General features: G+C 37.7%; 1 protein-coding gene across 3 annotated transcripts in view; it reads left to right on the top strand.

Moving 5' to 3' along the window:
* The window catches only part of MED14 (mediator complex subunit 14), a 72,646-nt gene that overhangs the window by 49,540 nt on the left and 3,507 nt on the right, over positions 1-19,599 (top strand). For 2 of the 3 annotated variants that reach the window (XM_028522167.2, XM_036016412.1), the window contains exons 17-29: positions 814-974; positions 1,062-1,208; positions 1,880-1,971; positions 2,892-3,044; positions 3,283-3,552; positions 7,478-7,618; positions 9,088-9,199; positions 11,896-12,027; positions 13,898-14,080; positions 14,977-15,212; positions 17,149-17,328; positions 17,422-17,529; positions 19,119-19,244. In XM_028522167.2, coding sequence (XP_028377968.1) covers positions 814-974; positions 1,062-1,208; positions 1,880-1,971; positions 2,892-3,044; positions 3,283-3,552; positions 7,478-7,618; positions 9,088-9,199; positions 11,896-12,027; positions 13,898-14,080; positions 14,977-15,212; positions 17,149-17,328; positions 17,422-17,529; positions 19,119-19,244 — 2,041 coding nt within the window. The remainder of the gene's footprint in view (positions 1-813; positions 975-1,061; positions 1,209-1,879; positions 1,972-2,891; positions 3,045-3,282; positions 3,553-7,477; positions 7,619-9,087; positions 9,200-11,895; positions 12,028-13,897; positions 14,081-14,976; positions 15,213-17,148; positions 17,329-17,421; positions 17,530-19,118; positions 19,245-19,599) is intronic. The other variant, XM_036016413.1, reaches the window with a different exon arrangement.

Below are 19,599 nucleotides of genomic sequence, written 5' to 3'. Positions count from 1 at the left end.
AAATATATGGATACCTGCTATTGCAGCCACCATAAGCACTTTATATATTTTTTGCTATATTTTCAAATCATTGACCCATGAGATAATTTTTATCTCCATTTTGTAGTTGGGAAACTGAAATTCAGAGGGTTTAAATGTGGCTGAGTCCAAAATAAAATGCAGGTCTCTGCCCTGCTGGTGTGGCTCAGATGGTTGGATGCCATCCCGCAAACCAAGAGGTCACTCTTGGTTTGATTCCTGGTCAGGGCACATGCTTGGGTTGCAGGCCAGGTCCCTGGGTTGGAGGCATGTGAGAGGCAACTGATAGGTTTCTCTTACACATCGATGTTTCTCTCCCTCTTTCTCTCTTCCCTCTCTCTAAAAATAACTAAAAACTTAAAAAGAAAAAAGGCAGGTCCCTGTCTCCAACATTCTTGTTCTTTCCACTGTATCATCATCCTGCCTTCACAGAGTGATTTTACAAGTATTTTGTCCCCCTTAGTTTTTCTAAATAGATTTTGTAGAAAGCCAATATCCTTGATTGTCATTCTGAAGAATTGTAGTCTTTTTCTAATAACAAGATTAAGGATGAAAACAAACATCACTTTGTTAAAAGTGAAGAGTCCTCACCTATGTTGAAATGAATGGAAACGGGTTAAACAACTATTAATTGCCATGAATTGCTGTAAATTGCTTCCTTCTTTTATAGAACGTGCCTGGTATGTGTGTTTGAACTGGAGCTCTAATGTAGATAACCTTCCTGTCATTGTGGAGATTGTGCTTTTGTCTTTCTGTGATGTGAGGTACACTTCATATGCTCTCATTTATCACCAGAATTCCTCCCTGCAAGGGTGTAAATGAGGAAACCCAGAAGGCTCTGGATCGGTCTCTCCTCGATTGCACTTTCCGATTACAAGGTAGAAATAACCGCACATGGGTAGCAGAGCTAGTGTTTGCAAATTGTCCACTTAATGGCACTTCTACCAGGGAACAAGGTAATATGCTTCACACACTTTGCCTTTGCATGTTTCTGAATTTATTTTCATATTGATTGCAATTAATCTCTTTTTTTAATCCGGTAGGACCATCCCGGCATGTTTATCTAACATATGAAAACCTGTTGTCTGAACCTGTTGGTGGTAGAAAAGTGGTTGAAATGTTCCTTAATGACTGGAATAGCATTGCAAGATTATATGAGTGTGTGTTGGAATTTGCACGTTCTCTACCAGGTACATGAGATAATCTTCCTTTTGGGGGAAAGAAAGCGTCCCCCCCCCTTTCTTAACTGAAGAAGTAAAACATGCACATTGTAAAAAAAATTTCAGAAGTATGTCTAATGAAAAAAAAAGTTTCCCTTTCAACGTAGCCTTCAGTTTCCTTCCCTCAGAGATGACTACTGTTAAGTTTCTTATGCATCCAGAAATTTTTACACACAGGCATATCATATATATAATAGGTAGTACCTCACAGAGAGATTACTATGTGCCATACGATGTAATAAACAGCTTGCATGTGTTGACTCATTTACTCCTCATGATCACCCTGTAAGGTGGGTAAATTATTCTTCATTTTAAAAATGAAGAAAACAAGTCAGAGAGAGTTAAGAAACTTGTTGAAGGTCACATAATAAGCTAGTAAATGGCAGAGCTGGAATTGAAACCTCTAACCACTATGCTACATTGATTCAATGTATCTCCACCCTTGCCTAGTACCCCTTTATAGAAATGGAAATGGAAGCCTACAGTGTGTTTATGCTGTTGCTTTCTTTTTTTGTTGTTAATAAATTACATATTTGGAGACCTTTTGATCTATGAATATATTGCCAAAATACCCTCTTTTTCAAAAATATAGACTTTAATTTTGCATGTATACTCTTACCTTTTGTTTCCTTTCTATTTAGACATACCTGCTCATCTAAATATTTTCTCAGAAGTTCGTGTTTATAATTACCGAAAACTTATCTTGTGTTACGGGACTACCAAGGGAAGCTCAGTAAGTATATGGATTTATTAAAACTGAAGTTCCTCTCATACATCTTGTAAAAATCAAGAATTCAAAAATTATAAAAACTGCCTTGAGATAATTGAGGGCTCAAGTGCAAATTAGAGATAAAATGGTAAATTTTAAATACTTTGTTGGCATAAACATAGTATACTATAATGTTTTACTCTTTAAAATTGAAAACAAAAATTAATAGTGTCTTTGATAGTTATATAATCTTGAGTTTTAGACAAGGTAGTGTACTTTTGGTATTTGTATTTTGTTCTAAACTAATTTCAAATCTGCTTAGCAATGTGATCACTATAATGAAGTGTATGCCTCAGTGGTTTTGAACAATATGGTATGTCAGTGCTTTGATCATGTGATCATTAACATTGTTTGAACCTGTCTTACTTTTGGTTTCCCATAATCCATAGCTTCCCTTTTCCTTTTTTCTACCTCATATGTAAAGCCCTAGAAATTTAGTATGAAAATTTAGCCAGCTGGCTTCTTTCTAGCCTCTCCACATCAGGTAATATCAGAAATTACCTGAGTGTTTAAAAATCTGTTAATGAAAACATCTGTGTTGGGTGTGGCTTCTTTTCTTTTTACGATAGTGTGCACCTAAAGGGTGACTCTTTGTCAGTTCAAAAGAAAAGTGAAAATTAGGAACACCAATGATAATTTTAAAATAAAGTTTAGTCAAAATATTTTCTTTAGGACATTCTGTTTTATTTAGAGCTATCTGTTTTATTTAGGGCTATCTAACTCACATGCTCAGTGAGGGTGCTGGTCTATAGTAACAGCACATCTGGAATTTAAAGTGTCCAGTCTTTAAGCATTGCTTTCATAAAAGATCTAATTTAGATTTATTCTGATACTTGAATCTGTTACTTTCTCAGTTTCTGAAACATGTATTCTCTTTGATTTAGATTAGTATCCAATGGAATTCCATACATCAGAAATTTCACATTTCTTTGGGAACTGTTGGTCCAAACTCAGGTTGCAGTAACTGTCACAATACTATTCTCCATCAGCTTCAAGAAATGTTCAACAAAACACCAAATGTGGTTCAGTTATTACAGGTAATTAAGTTTATTTTCTCTTTAAAAATAAGATTAAGTCAGTGTTAGTGATGAGGGTGGGTGCCTTTGTCATTTTTATGTCTCCCACTTTTCTTGGGGAATTTTTATTCAAAATGAATACAGTGATCTTGTGTTGGAAGGACATTGTCTCATTTGTGAAAGTTACACATCGAAAATTCTGAGCTTTTAGCATTGTACAGAAACCAGCTGCTCTCACTGTGTTTGTTTTTTACTGTAGGTACTGTTTGATACTCAGGCTCCATTAAATGCCATCAACAAACTCCCCACTGTGCCAATGTTGGGCTTGACCCAGAGAACCAACACTGCCTACCAGTGCTTCTCCATTTTGCCACAGTCGTCCACTCATATCAGACTGGCGTTCAGAAACATGTATTGCATTGATATATACTGCCGGAGTCGAGGTGTTGTGGCAATACGGGATGGTGCCTATAGTCTTTTTGATAATAGCAAGTTAGTTGAAGGATTTTATCCTGCACCAGGACTAAAGGTAACAGACTTCAGTGTTACAGCATGAATAAGCATAAATATGATCTCAAATAATTCCTGCGAAGGGGAGATAATGGGGAAAAGCAACAAATTTGTGTTTCAATTTAGTAAGTAGCCATGTTAACACATTATCTCTGCCAATTTGTTCTGAAGGTGCTAGAAGTTCTAATAAAGTGTTGTGGGTATGTTTATGTATGTTATGTTTATGATAAAATGTCTTTTCCTTTATTTCCTTTCTCTGTGATAAGCAAGGTAGAAGACACTGAAGAGTCCTGTTTACTATTTGCAACACTGAAGAACTTTAAAAGTAGTCTTTATTGTTGATTATTAAGTAGGCTTGATTCATCAGTGGAACTATGATGCTTTTTTAAATGTGGGATCCTGGGCCCCAATCCCTGGAGATTCTGGAGTAAAATAGTTCCAGATGGCTTGTTTTGAAAATTAGTCCCCTGCAGCCTCCTCTTGCCCATTTTCCTGCCGTGTTTTCAACTCTTATGTAGTGGATTCTCTTGGGCTTTACATCTTATTTCTAAATAGATGCTTACATAGCAATTTGTTGAGGCATTATCTGGTTCTTACAATGAAAGATGAGAAATTAATGCTTTTTTATATGCCTCTTCCATGTTCTGGGTTGCTGATCCCAGTACACAAATACCTTCTTTTCCTCCTATCCTTACAATATGGTTACATAGCAATTTTGGTTGGGTAATTTTTCATTGTTCACATTATTGTGGATATGTAAACACTATTCTTCCAAACTTCCTTCTGTACTTCACCCTGTCAGATATCTTACCAGTTACATCTTGAAAAAATGTCTTCCACGGTCCTCTGACCTCTAAACTGGAATGGTAGTGCCCCAGACCTTTTGCAAAATTTTGACTTAGGAATCTACAGAAGGATAACAAAGGGAGAGGTATCTTCACTTCTCTCTTGTGTTCTGTGTCCTGTAGCTTGGATCCCATGTCTTTTCCTTAGTTTACTCCATTGTTTTGGTCAAATGCTTCCAAGTAGTTTCTGGGAGAAAGTACATGAGAGATTAATTTGAGACTTTGTGTGAAAGTGTCTTTAGTTTACCCTTATCTAATTGAGAGAGTGGCTAGATACACAATTCTAGATTGCAGTCATTTTGAAGGTATTGTTCCATTGTCTTTTAGCTTCCATATGACCAATAAGAAGTTTAATCCTGTCCAGATTCTTGAACTTTATGTGACTAAGTGGGCTCTTACAGTCTGGAAATTTACAACCTTTTGTTCTGGGGGAATTCCTTATATTGTTTCTTTATTCTTCTTCGTTCTCTCAGTTAGCTCTGTCTGGTATCCCTACTATTCTGGTGTTGGACATCCTTAACTCATCCTTTAATTTTCTTATCTTTTCTCTTTTTTTCTAATTTCTTTGTTTCTGGGAAATTTCCATACTTTTTCCTTCTATCCTGTTTTTCACTTCTGCCAAGATATTTTTTTGCTGTCTTTTAAAAAATTTCCAAGAGTTTTTTCTTGTTTCTAAATATTCATTTCATGACATCCTGTTGCATATGGTTAACTTGCCTTCTTTAACCTCTTTTCTTCCTACAAAATCTCCATTTCATCCATCTTGCTTTTTTTGTTTTGATCTCTTTCATATTAGCATCTTTCTTCAAATATTAAGTGATTCTTAACCCTGCTCTTATTTAAAGTGAGACTTGCTGACCATGGTCTTCACTACAGGGTATTCTCCTTGTGCCGTTTCTCTGAGTGACTCCCAGTGTCAGATCTTTTGGTTGGGCTGGTTTGAGTACCAAGAGAAGAGTTTCCAAGTCTGCATAGATGGTGTGCATCTGGCATCCAATTTTTGGCAAGTCAAATAAAAGAATGAAACTAGTGTTTAAGCAGTCAGTATGTAAACTTTAATTTTCCTTTTTAATATGGTACCCCTTCTCTCAGTTATTCTAGAGTCCCCCAATCAGAGACCCTCTGCCAGGGTGACAGAGGTCAACCTAACTCAGTGGAAGTGACAGGGGCTCCAGGAGGGTTTCAGTCTCTTTTTTTAAAGATTTTTATTTATTTATTTTTAGAGAGAGAGAAAAGGAGGGAGAAATAGATGGAGAGAAGACATCAATTTGTGGTTGCCTCTCTTGCACCCCCTACTGGGGACCTCGCTTGCAACCCAGGCATGTGCCCTGACTGGGAATTGATCCGGTAACCCTTTGGTTCGCAGGCCAGCACTCAGTCCACTGAGCCACACCAGCCAGGGCTATGTACAATACATCTTTATCCAATCATGTATCAGTGGACACTTAGGTTGTTTTCTTAACTTGGCTGTTGTAAATAATGCAGGAGTGAACATAGGAGCACAAACAGCTTTTCAAATTAGTATTTTTGTTTTCATTGTATAAATACCCAGAAATGGTAATTGCTGGGTCATATGGTAGTGTATTTTTTATTTATTTATTTATTTTTTTGAGGAACATCTGTACTATTTTCCCAAGTGGCTATACCAGTTTACATTTCCAGAAAAAGTGCATGCGGGTTCCCTTTTCTCCACATCCTCACCAACTCTTGTTATTTCTTGTCTTTTTTATAATAACCACTCTGATGGGTGTAAGGTCTCATTGTGGTTTTGATTTGCATTTCCCTGATGATTGATGATGTTGATTATCTTTTCATGTGCCTTATTGGCCATTTGTATATCTCTTGGTTTTGGTGTCTCTTAAAGAGACTTTCATCCAGTCCTTTGGTTTTTTGTTTTATCTTCATCCCTATTTCCGGAGGTATCTGGTGCTACCAGTTCCTAAGCGTTTTTGGGATCTAGATGGAAATAGCTTTGCTTTTTGGCTTTCCCCACTGCTTGCTTAGTATACAACTTCCTCACATTGGGTAGTTCATTTACTACTCAACCATCTGCTCTGCTGCCTCCAGAATTTATTGCTATTTTTTTCTTTTCCCATTCTTTTTTTATCTTTGTCATTTGTTGCTTTAAAAATGTTTTTATAAGTGCTTCAGGTAGAGTATTGGGAGATGAAATGTGTGTTGTGAATTCATATTTAATTAGAAATCAGACCATGTGCTTTTAAAAGCTTTCACATGATTCTGATAAACTTATGGTCTATATTTGTGAAGACTAAGGAAATACACAGTATTAAAAGAAAGAGAATCAGCCCCTGGCTGGTGTGGCTCAGTGGATTGAGCGTGAGCCTACAAACTGAAAGGTCAGCAGTTTGATTCTCAGTTAGGGCACATGCCTGGGTTGTAGGCCAGGTCCCCAGTTGGAGGTATGCAAGAGGCAATTGATCAATATACCGATATATCGCTCTCACATTGATGTTTCTCTCCTCTTTCTCCCTCCCTTTCCCTGTCTGCAAGTGAATAAATAAAATCTTTAAAGAAAAAAAAATTTAATGAAAATCTGTACTTGACAGAAATTCTGGGAGCCTTGCTTAGTTTTTGGTGACATACCTTCTAAAACAGACTACCCCATTCTTGATGGTTCAATATTTAGTCATATTAGATTAAAAAAGGGAATAGATAGAGGGTTTAGTTCTAGCTGAAAATGTGAGAATTCTCACTAAAAAGGAAATTTTCTAAGATACAACTTTTGATCCCCCCCATTTTTGGTTCAGAAATTAATAAGAAAATGTTTTGACCTATTGTTAAGAAGTACCAGGGTGTAATTCCTTATTCAACTTTTTGCTTGCACAGTACTTCTTAGTTGATACAGTTTTTTAAACCTAGATGTGTTGATTTTGTTTTTATGTGTAACAGTTTTCCTCAGTATCCCCCCTTCAAAATTACCAGTATTTCTTTTAGGTTGTCCTAGTAATGGCGATCATGTCTTAAACTTACATTTCAGAGATAGACATATGTTTATTTCTGTTAAAATATTACAAATAATTAAAAAAACACTTTAAAGTTAGGTAAAATAATCTAAATTTTGCCTGTTTATATCCATAGACATTCCTGAATATGTTTGTTGACAGCAATCAGGATGCTCGAAGAAGGTCTGTAAATGAGGATGATAATCCCCCTTCTCCCATAGGAGGAGATATGATGGATTCTCTAATCTCACAACTCCAGCCACCACCCCAGCAACAGGTAACATATGGCTGAAATTCCAAGCAGCGTCATGTTTGTTTAACTTAACAGGTTCTACAGATGTCTGGGCTTCTTTGTTAAAAAGCAAAGAGGTCCTTGGTGGGCCCAAGATGCTCATGAAAAAATAGTAATAGAGGGTGATGAGGACAAGGCTTCCAGTGGTGGGAAGTAAATAGTACCAGAAATGGTATTAACCATACCAGAAATATCATTAACCTCAGACTCATGTGCTTAAAATGATGCCAGGTAATCTCCAATGTAATCACAAAAGAGGATATACAGATAACTAATAAGCACAGAAAAGGTGTTCAATATCATTCAGGATCACAGAAATACAAATTAAAAGCACAATGAGATAAACGCCCATAGCCACAAATGTGGCTTTAAGAAAACAATTGATAATCCTTGCCAACATTTGCCATTAGTAGCAACTGAAACTCTCATTTATTGCTCAAGGGTTTGTGAAGTGGTACACCTACCTTGCAGTGAGGTTTAGAAGTATTCCAGAGGGCTAGAGCTGAACGTTATGTATACCTGTGATTTAATGATTCTGCTCTTACATGTACATGTGACAGAAACGCATCAACACAACAACGTTCATAGCAACAGTATATATTCAAATAGTAGTAAATACCCCAAATACCCAGCAACAGTAGAATGAGTGAATAAATTGTGGTATGTTTACACAATGGAATACTTTACAGAAATGAGAAGGCAAACTATTACTACATGCAACAGCATGATGAATTTTGCTGACATAAAGTTGAACAAAAGAAGTCAGATGCCATGTATGTAATGAGTTCTTTCAGTATTTTTATGAAGTGCAAAACCAGGCAGAAACCAAACCTGAGTGATGGAAGTCAGAGGAGTCTTACCTTTAGGGAGGTGGTAAAGGCAAGGTGTATAAGGGTGACCTCTGGGGTTCTGGTAATGTTCTTCAATATCTTGATCTGTGTGGCAATTGCATTTGTAAAAATTCATCTGACTGTACATTTAAGATTTGTACACTTCACTATATGTGATTTGTACCTCAATTTTTAAAAAAAAAGTGTAGAAAGGATTACTTACATTGTCCTAGGGTTTTCATTACTACAGATGAAGGTAAAGATAAGTAGAGGCCAGGTTGAACTACCATATTTCATTGACTCCAAAATTCCACTGAGTGAAAGATGCACTATTTTTTATACCCAGCCAGAAATAACACTGCCAGTTAAACTAGGACAGATAAAAGGAGCAAGAAACATCTTGAGAAATATAAGCAATGGTATTGCAAGATCAGGAATGAGGATATTGCTATTGTTAAAACATTTGAAAATCAGGGAGTTTTTAAAAACCTGTGCCATCAGTGTGGATTTTGCACATTTCCATGAAATGTGTAAATGTTAACACTGAAGGTATCCATTGGGGAAAGCCATTACACTCATACTATATGCAGTTGACCATTTTACATTTAAATTTCTTCTTTTCAGCCATTTCCAAAGCAGCCAGGATCATCAGGCGCTTATCCTCTTACTTCACCTCCTACATCCTATCATAGCACAGTTAGTCAGTCTCCATCTATGATGCACACACAGTCCCCAGGTAAGATATTACTTATTCTCTTGTCCTGTTCACCTTTAAATCTAAAATATACACACATAGAAGTACTGCACATGTAGCCTTGACTTCAGAGAGAACTCCCTTTCTAGTCTGTGGCTAGATATTTGCCATTCATTCATTATGTCAGCATTATGGAATCTGTGTTCATGATTCCAGAGCAATTTAAAAGGTTTAAATTAAATGGAGGCATTGTCACCCAGAGCTAGACTCATGGTCCAACTCCAAGAGGTGCTAATTACATGATCTGTGTCAGAAGTCAACAGCAAGAGCCTGTGGGACTAGTCCTGCCCACCACCTGGTTTTGTAAATAGTTTTATTGGAGTACGCCACACCCATTTCTGTAGTGTGTATGGCTGCTTTCCCACCATGATGACCGACCCCTTACAGAAAGTTCGCCAAGCCCCATTATACGTGAACAGTGCCTGCCCCTTATTGGGCAGTGCACAGCCTGTTTGTCCAAACAAAATGACTCTGTTGACAATCCCATGAAGTGCACTGTAAAATTACTTGAGGATGCCAAAATTTTACTTTTAACTGAATGATTCATTGGTGTTGCCTAAGCACTTGCTCTGTGCCAAATACTGTGTGGTGCTGAGGATTCATCTGTGAGCCAGATACCAGCCCTGCTCTTAAGCTTAATCATCTAGCAAGGAAGGCAAGTGTCAGGTTTCTTGAGTAGAAGATCTCCTACCTGCTCGTCAGAGATGGGTTGGACCACAGATGAAAACTTGGAAATTGTTTTCATGTCATCAAAGGTCGTTGAAGCCCAAGTGGGTGGGTGAGCTCAGTTCCTGAGGAGCACTGGCAGTCAACAGTGTAGGAGCCTGAGAAGGAACAGCCAGGGAGCAAGGAGAAAAACAGGAGACACAGAGGCATAGAATGCAAGGAGGATAGAAGTTTTCTAGGATAGAGTTGAGATTGGTTTTACATAGAAGGTAAGAAAAATAATTATTTTGAAATAATGATAGTAATAGGTATATACTACTTAAAGTATTTTAGCCGTTTAGTTCCCACAGCAAACCTGTGGTGGAAACCTGTTATTCCTATTTTATAGAGGAAAACTGAGGTCTGGAGAAGTTGTTACTTATCCAGGTCACACAGCTAAATAAGCAAAATTACACTTAAAAGTTAATCAAATCGATCAGCATATTATATTGAATGTAAGGCATTGCATTAGATATTATAGAACATGAAAATGTGAAATTGTTTTACATAGAGATAATTTCAAACTTGATGATATGGAGGATAGTTATGATAATGTAGCAAGTATTTTAATGTTGAATTTATTCATAGTTTTGGTAGTCATAGTTCTCCTCTGATAATTCTAAGTTAAAACTACTCTTATGGCTAAATACTCTCTCATAAAATACTCTCATATTTAAGCTTATGTCTCCCAGTTGTTTTGTTTCGTTTTTTTTAAATCTCCTATCTAGGCCTCTCCCCTGAACTCAAGTCCTGTATTTTCCAGCTATCTACTCAACATTTCCATTTAGCTGTCTAGTTGACATCTGAAACTCACCATGGCTGAAACTAAATTCCTAACCAACCTAGCAGTATCCTCCCCGCCCCAAATTGCTCCTCTCACAAGCACCCCATCTCAGTAAATGGCATTCCCTTCCTTCCTGCTACTTGAGCCAAAACGGTTAGTCATGTTGGACTCTCTCTCATGCCCACCTTCAGTCAGTTACCAAATACCGCCACCTCTACCTTTAGAATTTATCTACAGTCTAACTACTTTCACCATCTCAGCCTGTGCCCTTGCCCAAGTCACTAACCATCTCTCACTTGGATGATTGTACTTATCCTCTAACTGGTTTCCTTGTCCCTGTCCCTGCCCTATAGTCTGTTCTTCACACATCAGCTAGAGTGATCCTTCTGGAACAGAAATTTGTTCATGACTCCTCTGCTGCATACTCTTCATGGCTTCCCATTTCATTCAGGGTAAACCCTAAGTCCTTTGAGTGGCCTACAAGTCCCTATGTGATAAGACCACCCCCTGCCTCTTTGACCTCCTATCTTCCCAGTTCCCCCTTGCTCACACTGTTCCAGCGGCACTGGCCTCTTCCATGTTATTTATAACTGCTGCTACCTTTGGGGCCTTTCCCCTAGCTCCTCTGTTTGCCTGGAATATCTTATCCCCTGGATATCCTCATACCTTTTCCTTCACTTTCTTTATTTCTCAGCTCACAAAATCTTCTCTGATTATCTTATATAGAGAACAGCACCCACCTCAACCACTGCACAATATTGCCCCCTTACCTTGCCCTGTTTTTCTCCATAGCACTCATTATTACCTGACATATATTTGTAAGTCTTTCTCATTCTGCTAGAATATAAGTTCCACAAGGACAGGAATTTTCGTCTCGTTATGTGCTACATTCCCAGTGCCTACCACACACAATACTTGGCATGAAGTGTACTTTCATGCCTAGTTACTGAACAAGTGAATAAAAAGTACAGTGAATATTTTTTAAAATTAGCCAATATAAGACCTAGAATTTGGGCCCCGTGGAATTAATCTCTCTTTTTCAATAATAAAATTATTCTAGTTTTCTTTTGTGCTGCTTATGGGAGCTTTACTATTTGTTTCTTTAGTTTGTAGGGTCTTAACTTGGGGTCCTTGAACAGGACATGATATGTGTCCTGCAAGATCATCTATAATTATTTTCATTTATTAGGAAATCTGCATGCCGCAAGCTCCCCCAGTGGGGCTTTGAGAGCCCCATCACCAGCGTCATTTGTTCCAACTCCTCCCCCATCCTCGCATGGACTCTCAATAGGACCAGGGGCCAGTTTTGCTAGTCCACATGGTGAGTCCGTACATGGAAGTTGCTGTAGCATAAGAGTTTGACGTGAAAGTCGTTTTTGTTAAGTAAATTATTTTCTTATTGCAAATTTAGCACTTGTTTATTGGGGAAATAGCAAAATAAACTATTTCCTAATCACACCATGCAGAGACCTACCACTTTTGTATGCTTTGGACTTTCTCCCTTTCCCTCTCTCCCTCACTCTTCCTGTCACACATCCCCTGCTTGCCGATCTGCTCAAATCTCTTGCTTTCACTTGCTCTCTGCCCATCTTCTTGTCTTCCGCCTCAAACACCCCCGCCCAACAACAACAAAAATTGGGACCCTATCCTATGTGTTATTTTGAGCCTTGAATTTTTCCACTCTTTAACTCAAAAATTTTATTTCAGGTTGGTTCAAATAGATAAAGAATAGAAGTAGCCAGTGAAGTGTTTCCTTTCTGTTCCACCAGCAACCTAGTTCTTCCTCCCAGAGACATTTAGTTAGTGTCATTAATTTTTTATTGCTCTTGCATAGATGTTTTATGCATAAATAAGCAAGTACATGTAAGTGTTCTTTCCCCTGTCTTTTACATACACATGGCAGACAGCATACTGCACATGGTGATTAGTTCCTTACTTTTTTCACTTAAATATATCATGAATACCACGCCAAATCAGAACATAATGAGTTTCCTCAGATTTTACAGCTGGGTAGTATCTGTGATTATTTTACTCTTTACTGTTAATATTTGTGGAAACACCTGACAGTAAAAACTCTACATCATCATACTAAATGGCTTCATAGTATTCTGTTTTCTAGGCATACCATAAGTTAACTGCTCTCCTATTATGATATGGTAGAATGTTTCCATTTTTTCAGAACTAAAAATGGTGTCATTTCTGCTCACATGATTATTTCCTTAGGTAAGTTCCTAGAAGTGGAATTGCTGTCCCAAAAGGTTTGAGCAATTCTAAAGCTCTTGAAACATATTACAGTTGGCTCACCTGAAAGCTTATCCCAATTTCCTCTAGTATTATAGAAGAAGGTCTTTTTCTGCATCATTGCCAACGTGGGGTATTATGATTATTTTGAATATCTTGGTCATTTTGATAGGTAAAAAAATGGTATCTTACTGTTTAATGTATGTTGCTTTGATTATTAGTGAAGTTCATTAGCCTCTGGTATTTCTTATGTGTGTCAGTTTATATCCTCTTCCTGTGTTCTTGTGGTTTTTTTCTTATTAATTTGTAAGATTTCTAAGTAAGGACCATTTACCCTCTGATAATATGATAGAAGTTTTTTGTTTTTTTTTTTTCAGTTTGTCATTTAGTTACAAAAGGGTGTAAATGTAAAAATATCTGCTGGGTGAAATTTAAATACCAAATTGTTCAGAAAATTGCTCCTTTCAAAACCCAATTCTTTGGTTCATTTCTTACTCAATGCAGCCTTCAGTAAGTAAAGAAAATGGAAAATATTTCTCTTCTCAGCCTCCTCTGAGTAGAATGAAAACATAATTTGTCGGAGTTGGTTTTAAAATGTAAGATTTCTTTCCTTAATGGAGCTTTGAGATTTTTTTTGCTTACTATTTTCAAACATATAATTGATTTATTATATGGTGTAAGTTGGTACTTATTACACATCCTGAAGCTTGTGTGAAGGTAAATTTTATCCTTTCTCAGTCTTGTTTTATGTAATTTTTATATCATGTTAGAAAGTACGTAAACTACACAGAATATTCAGATGTGCCATGTTAAGCATCATGCTTCAGTGAAATACCATACTGAAAGAAAAAAATGTATCACCCTGTAGGGTATAAACATTTAAATGCTGTCAAATACTTTTCCGTGATTAAAATACTGCTTTTGAAAACCCGTTATTTACTTGTTTATAGGAACCCTGGACCCCAGTTCTCCATACACTATGGTGTCTCCAAGTGGACGAGCAGGGAACTGGCCAGGGTCTCCTCAAGTGTCTGGCCCCTCACCGGCAACACGGTTGCCTGGAATGTCACCAGCCAACCCGTCACTACATTCTCCAGTTCCAGATGCTTCTCATTCCCCTCGAGCTGGAACAAGTGAGCGTAATCAACATTTTTATGTTTGCTTTTAGTATAACCAACAAATGACCTATTTTATTCCATCCTCACATTTGAAGATCATGATCTACTTGTTGAATGGGGATGCTTAATAATTTCAACTTTTAACCATTTAGCAAATCGGTGACAATAGGAGTTAATTATCAAAGTCAGGCAAAATTTAAGAAAGAGAAATGTCTCTTCCACAACTTTTCTGAGACCTGTGTTATGACTGACTACTACCTTAGCTGCAATACTAGATCTGAAAAGATACGTAAAGTTTCTGACAGTGTTACGTAAATTAACACAAAAGAGAAGAATAATATAATTATGTTAGTTAGCTTTCGCTATGTGACTTGTAGTGACTTAACAGCAACAGTCGTATGTTCACTCACCATTCTGCAGGTTGGCAGTTGGGCTGAGGCCAGCTGGGTGATTCTTCCAGGCTCTAATGGGCCTACTCATGCATCTGTGGTCAGCTCCTGGGTTGGTTGGGGCCTGGCTGATCTAAGGTGACTCTAGCCACACGGCTTCTCTGTGTTCCATGTAGTCTCCTAGTTGATCATGAGCTTGTTCACCTGGTGTCTGGACAGGGAGCTCCAAGAGTGTAAGTGAAAGCCTAGGCCTGCAACTGCCACTGCATTCTGTCGGCCATGGCAAGTCAGAAAGCCAACTCAGAATCCAGGTAGGGAAATAGATAGACTGCATTCCTTCTTGAAGGCATTGTTTCAAACTCTCACTGCAAAGGAAGCTAATATATGATTGTTACACCACAAGAAGCAACTAAAACAGTAGAGATTACTATAGAATGTCAAAGATTTGTACTAAAAACAAACCAGGAAACAATGAGATAATATGTATTTATAAATGAAATGACATGTTTTCCTTCCCATAAGGTTCCCAAACGATGCCAACAAACATGCCCCCACCTCGTAAACTACCTCAGCGTTCCTGGGCAGCCTCCATACCCACCATCCTCACTCACAGTGCCTTGAACATTTTACTGCTGCCCTCTCCAACGCCAGGCCTTGTGCCTGGCCTGGCAGGTAGTTACCTTTGTTCTCCGCTTGAAAGATTCCTTGGATCGGTCATCATGAGAAGACATCTTCAAAGAATTATTCAACAAGAAACGGTATGGGTACCTAGTGAGCTAACTGATAAGTAGTGATTGTCAAAGGCAGATGCTAAGTTGCCCATCAGAGTAGGGTCTGAACTAAAGTGATATTTCCTCATCTCCTTTAACCAGCTTGTTAGAATTACACTTTGCACCCAGCCCTATTATTACAAATGGACTCCACTATTTTCTTTTCCATTCTTACATTAACATACTCCTTCATTTTATAATTTTTTCATGCTGTGGCTAACATGGACCTGGAGATAGATCCACTTAATACCATAGGACACGTGTATCCAGGACATCTGGCTTTGTAGAGAATAACATATGAGTAGCTACTTGTCCTCTAGAATGCTTTTGCAGGCGGGCTGACTTCAAATCTGTCTCCATTGAAATAAAATTATGAAGATCACAAGGCTGAAAGCTGCTTTTTAAATACACAAACAGTTTGAATTGACTAAAAACCCTGGTAGAAAAGGAATTTTAACCTATCCTGTGGTGATACCCTTAGGAGATAGTTCAGAGTTGAGAGCACCCATTCTAAAGTCGAGCTGCCTGGATTTGTACCAGACCATGCCACCTGCTAGGATGAGCTTGGCCATTTTTCCACATCTCTGATAATAGTAGATAATAGTATCTGCCTAGCTCATAACAGTTGTGGAAATTTGAGATATTACATATAAAGCTTGTAGCATAATGTCTTGGTATTCAGTACATATTAGTTACTTATAATTATTGTTGAAGTATATATTTGTTTATGAGGTGGTAGACAGGATGATGAATATTGAAAATACCCACTCCGTGGGTGGCACCAAGCTATGTGGCAACCTTTATATTCAGATTTGAAAAAAATAAAGGTTTTAACATAGGTTAAATAAATTAGCATTTAAAATGGTAATCTGATCTAGGCTCGCCTCTGCCGCTTAAAAACCATATATATACATATTCAGCTTGTTAAAACTCATTTTTCTCATCAGCATAATCAACATACAGGCTAGAGTGGAGGTCAGTAAACTATGGACCTGGAGACAAGTCCTGCCCACCACCTGTTTCTGTAAATAAAGTTTTATTGGAACACAGCTAGACCCACTCAATACATGTCATTTATGCCTGCTTCTAGCCACAATGGCATCATTGAGTGGTTGTGACACAGACCATCTAGTCTAAAATACTTACCAACCCCTGGACTAGCAGAAAGAAGGTCCCAATCCAGATATTTTTTTAATTTTTCCTAGTGTGCTAGTTTTCTAAAATTTGTTAATGTGGAAAATTTTTAGTATATACACAAGTAGAATTGGATAATGAACTTCTCTGTTCCCATCACCTACCTTCAACAGTAACTCATACCAGTATTGTTTCATTTGTAGTTCCTCCCAGATTGTTTAACAGCAAAATTCCAGGCATCATTTCATCCATAAATACAATTTATTATCAAATATGGTTGGTGTCCAGATTTCCCAATATATCACCGTTTTTACAGTTTGAGCCAGAACCCAAGCAAGTTTTTAAGTCTCTTTCAAACTATAGATTCCCCCATTCCTCCTTACATTTATTTGTTAAAGAAATATCATTTGTCCTATAGAGTTTGTCAGAGTCTGGATTTTGCTGATTGCATCCCTTTAGAATCATTTAACATGTTCTTTTGACCCCTCTAGATCTATAATATGAATCAATCCTCTGGGTCTAACTACTGTAATTCAGGCTCAAGTTGGTTATTGTTTTATAGGGATATTTCATAGGTGGTGTTACACATTCCTCCATCAAAAGACATGTAATGTCTGATTGCCTCTCTTTGCAGTGGTGTTAGCAGTTTTGTTGCTCAGCGCCTACATATTTGTTTCAGAACAGGTAGCAACTGTTTTCCTTTTGAAACAGTTTTCTGGGTAACATTTCATTTTTTTCTTTGTCTTACACATTCTTTTACATGCTAATTTGATGCATCCTTGTTTTGCAGCTGCAACTGATAAATTCCAATGAACCTGGGGTGATCATGTTTAAGACAGATGCGCTGAAATGCAGAGTCGCCCTTAGTCCTAAAACCAATCAGACACTTCAGCTAAAAGTAACACCTGAGAATGCAGGACAGTGGAAACCTGATGAACTTCAAGTTTTGGAGAAATTCTTTGAAACAAGAGTATGTGTTTATTAATGTATGATGTTAATGTAATCAGTGAAACAGAAGAGTCAAAGTGGAATGAAGAATAACCTGCTTTATTTGTCCCTGTAGGTTGCTGGACCACCATTTAAAGCCAATACATTAATAGCCTTCACCAAACTATTAGGAGCTCCTACACACATCCTCAGGGACTGTGTGCATATTATGAAACTAGAGCTGGTAAGTTACAGAGAAACACAAATTCTTATAGCCAGGTATGTTTGAGGATGTTGGAGTTGGTGGGAACAATGTTCACTGGTTTTTACCTGTTTAGGTACTTTTATTTTTCTCTTAAATTCTTCTTGATTTCTCACTTAAATATCATGTTTCGGGTAGACAACATAATCCTGTTGTATCTTTCGATTTTAGAATAAGAAGATACAGTGGGAAATTTCTCATTCATCCCTGTCCAGCCATTTAGTCTCCTTCTCCACAAGCAACCTGAGTTCCAGTGGCTTACCTCTTACAGAAACAAATGTATTTAATACACTCTTCCTACTCCCAGATAATGAAAGAACTCTCCTAGGGTTTCTTCTAATACTGTATGGATTCATTTTTTAATTAAATTACATATTTAAATTTTGAATCCATTTTAAATATGTCTTGGTGTCATGTGTGTGAGGTATGGATCCAGCTTTTTCAGATGCCCCTAACTGTCTTAATGCCATTTATAAAAAAAAAAATCTATCTTCCCCAGGAGATTTTAAATTTCTCTTCTTTCCTATGAGATTATATAATTGTATCGATGGAATCCAGGTGATAACTGGTTATATTTTTCCAGTCTTACAGTAGCCCTTTCATTTTAATGTTTCTACTATTGCTTTGGGTGATTCCAAATACCTCACTTCTTTTTTCAGTTGGTGTTTTAATATTGGGACAGTATGGCTTCTGCTCTGATAGGCCATAGGAAATTATTTATGTCAAAAAGATATTCGGGTTTTTAAAGGAGTAAATATTTATGTGGCTATAAAAGCATCAATGGATATAGTTTAAATTATTAACACTCTGACTAGTTTGTTTTAGGGAAGGAATTGGAACCAAAACTGGGGAGTATAGATTGGCACCAGTTACGAAGGGCCTTGAATGCCAGGTGTTGATCCTTGGAGGAGGTGGGGGACAACATGTAGCATTGCATGTCACTGAACATCTGTGAGCTAGATTAGAGCCATTCTCTAGAACAGCAGTCCCCAGCCTTTTTGGCACCAGGGACTGGTTTCATGGAAGACAGTTTTTCCACGGATCAGAGTGAGTGGGGAGTAGGGGGATACAGGAGGCTGAGCTCAGATGGTAATTCAAGCAAAGCTTCACTCACTAGCCTGCTACTCTCCTCCTGCTGTGCAGCCCAGTTCCTAACAGGCCACAGACCTGTACCTGTCCACAGCCGGGGGATTGGGTACCCCAGGTCTAGAACATTAGCAGTGGTGTGAGGGTGGACTGGGAGAGGCGGCCACTGGAAGGGACCATTAAGAGGTCATGGGAGAAGTAATAAAACCTGAGCTCCATGGCATCAGTGAAAATAAAAAAGATGTCAGAGATACTGAGGATTCGGAATTCACAGGAATTAAAAAAGTGAGAGGAGAGGAGCGGAAACATCACATAAATGCATAGTTGACTTTTCAATTACTAACTTTACATATATATTTCCTTTGAAAATATGCCAGTTACCAACTTTGTGTTGCTTGTTGATAATTTGGTATAAAATAAAATTCTGTCTAACTTTGTAGACTCCTAATGCTCATATCATTTTATCTTGATTTTTTTTTCAAAAGTTTCCTGACCAGGCAACACAGCTAAAATGGAATGTTCAGTTTTGTCTGACGATCCCTCCCAGTGCACCACCAATCGCACCTCCTGGGACTCCTGCTGTGGTGCTGAAATCTAAAATACTGTTTTTTGTAAGTACCACCCAGCATGTGTGTATGTGCAGAGCTTCTGAAGAGAAAGCCGTGTGAGGATAATACAGCACCTCTTGGATAATTGCAGAAATTATCTGTTGCTGCCAAATACCAGTCCAGATTCCTTGTCAGTTTAGACTTCATGTAATCCCAGTTTTTGTATTAGTAGAAAGTTGCTGAACTACATAATCTGTGACAGTTGCATATTAATCATAATATTCAGTTGTGTGTCACTTGTCATATTTAGTTTTCTTCTGCTTGATGTATCTTAATCTGATAGTAAATGATAGTACCTTTGATAAATTTGCTCAAGTGTTTTAACTGTTTTTATTCTCTTTGTGTGTGTTGTGTATCT

The sequence above is a fragment of the Phyllostomus discolor genome, chromosome X (assembly GCF_004126475.2).
Source record: "Phyllostomus discolor isolate MPI-MPIP mPhyDis1 chromosome X, mPhyDis1.pri.v3, whole genome shotgun sequence".
NCBI lineage: Eukaryota > Metazoa > Chordata > Mammalia > Chiroptera > Phyllostomidae > Phyllostomus > Phyllostomus discolor.
This window is presented reverse-complemented; position numbering and strand designations above follow the sequence as displayed.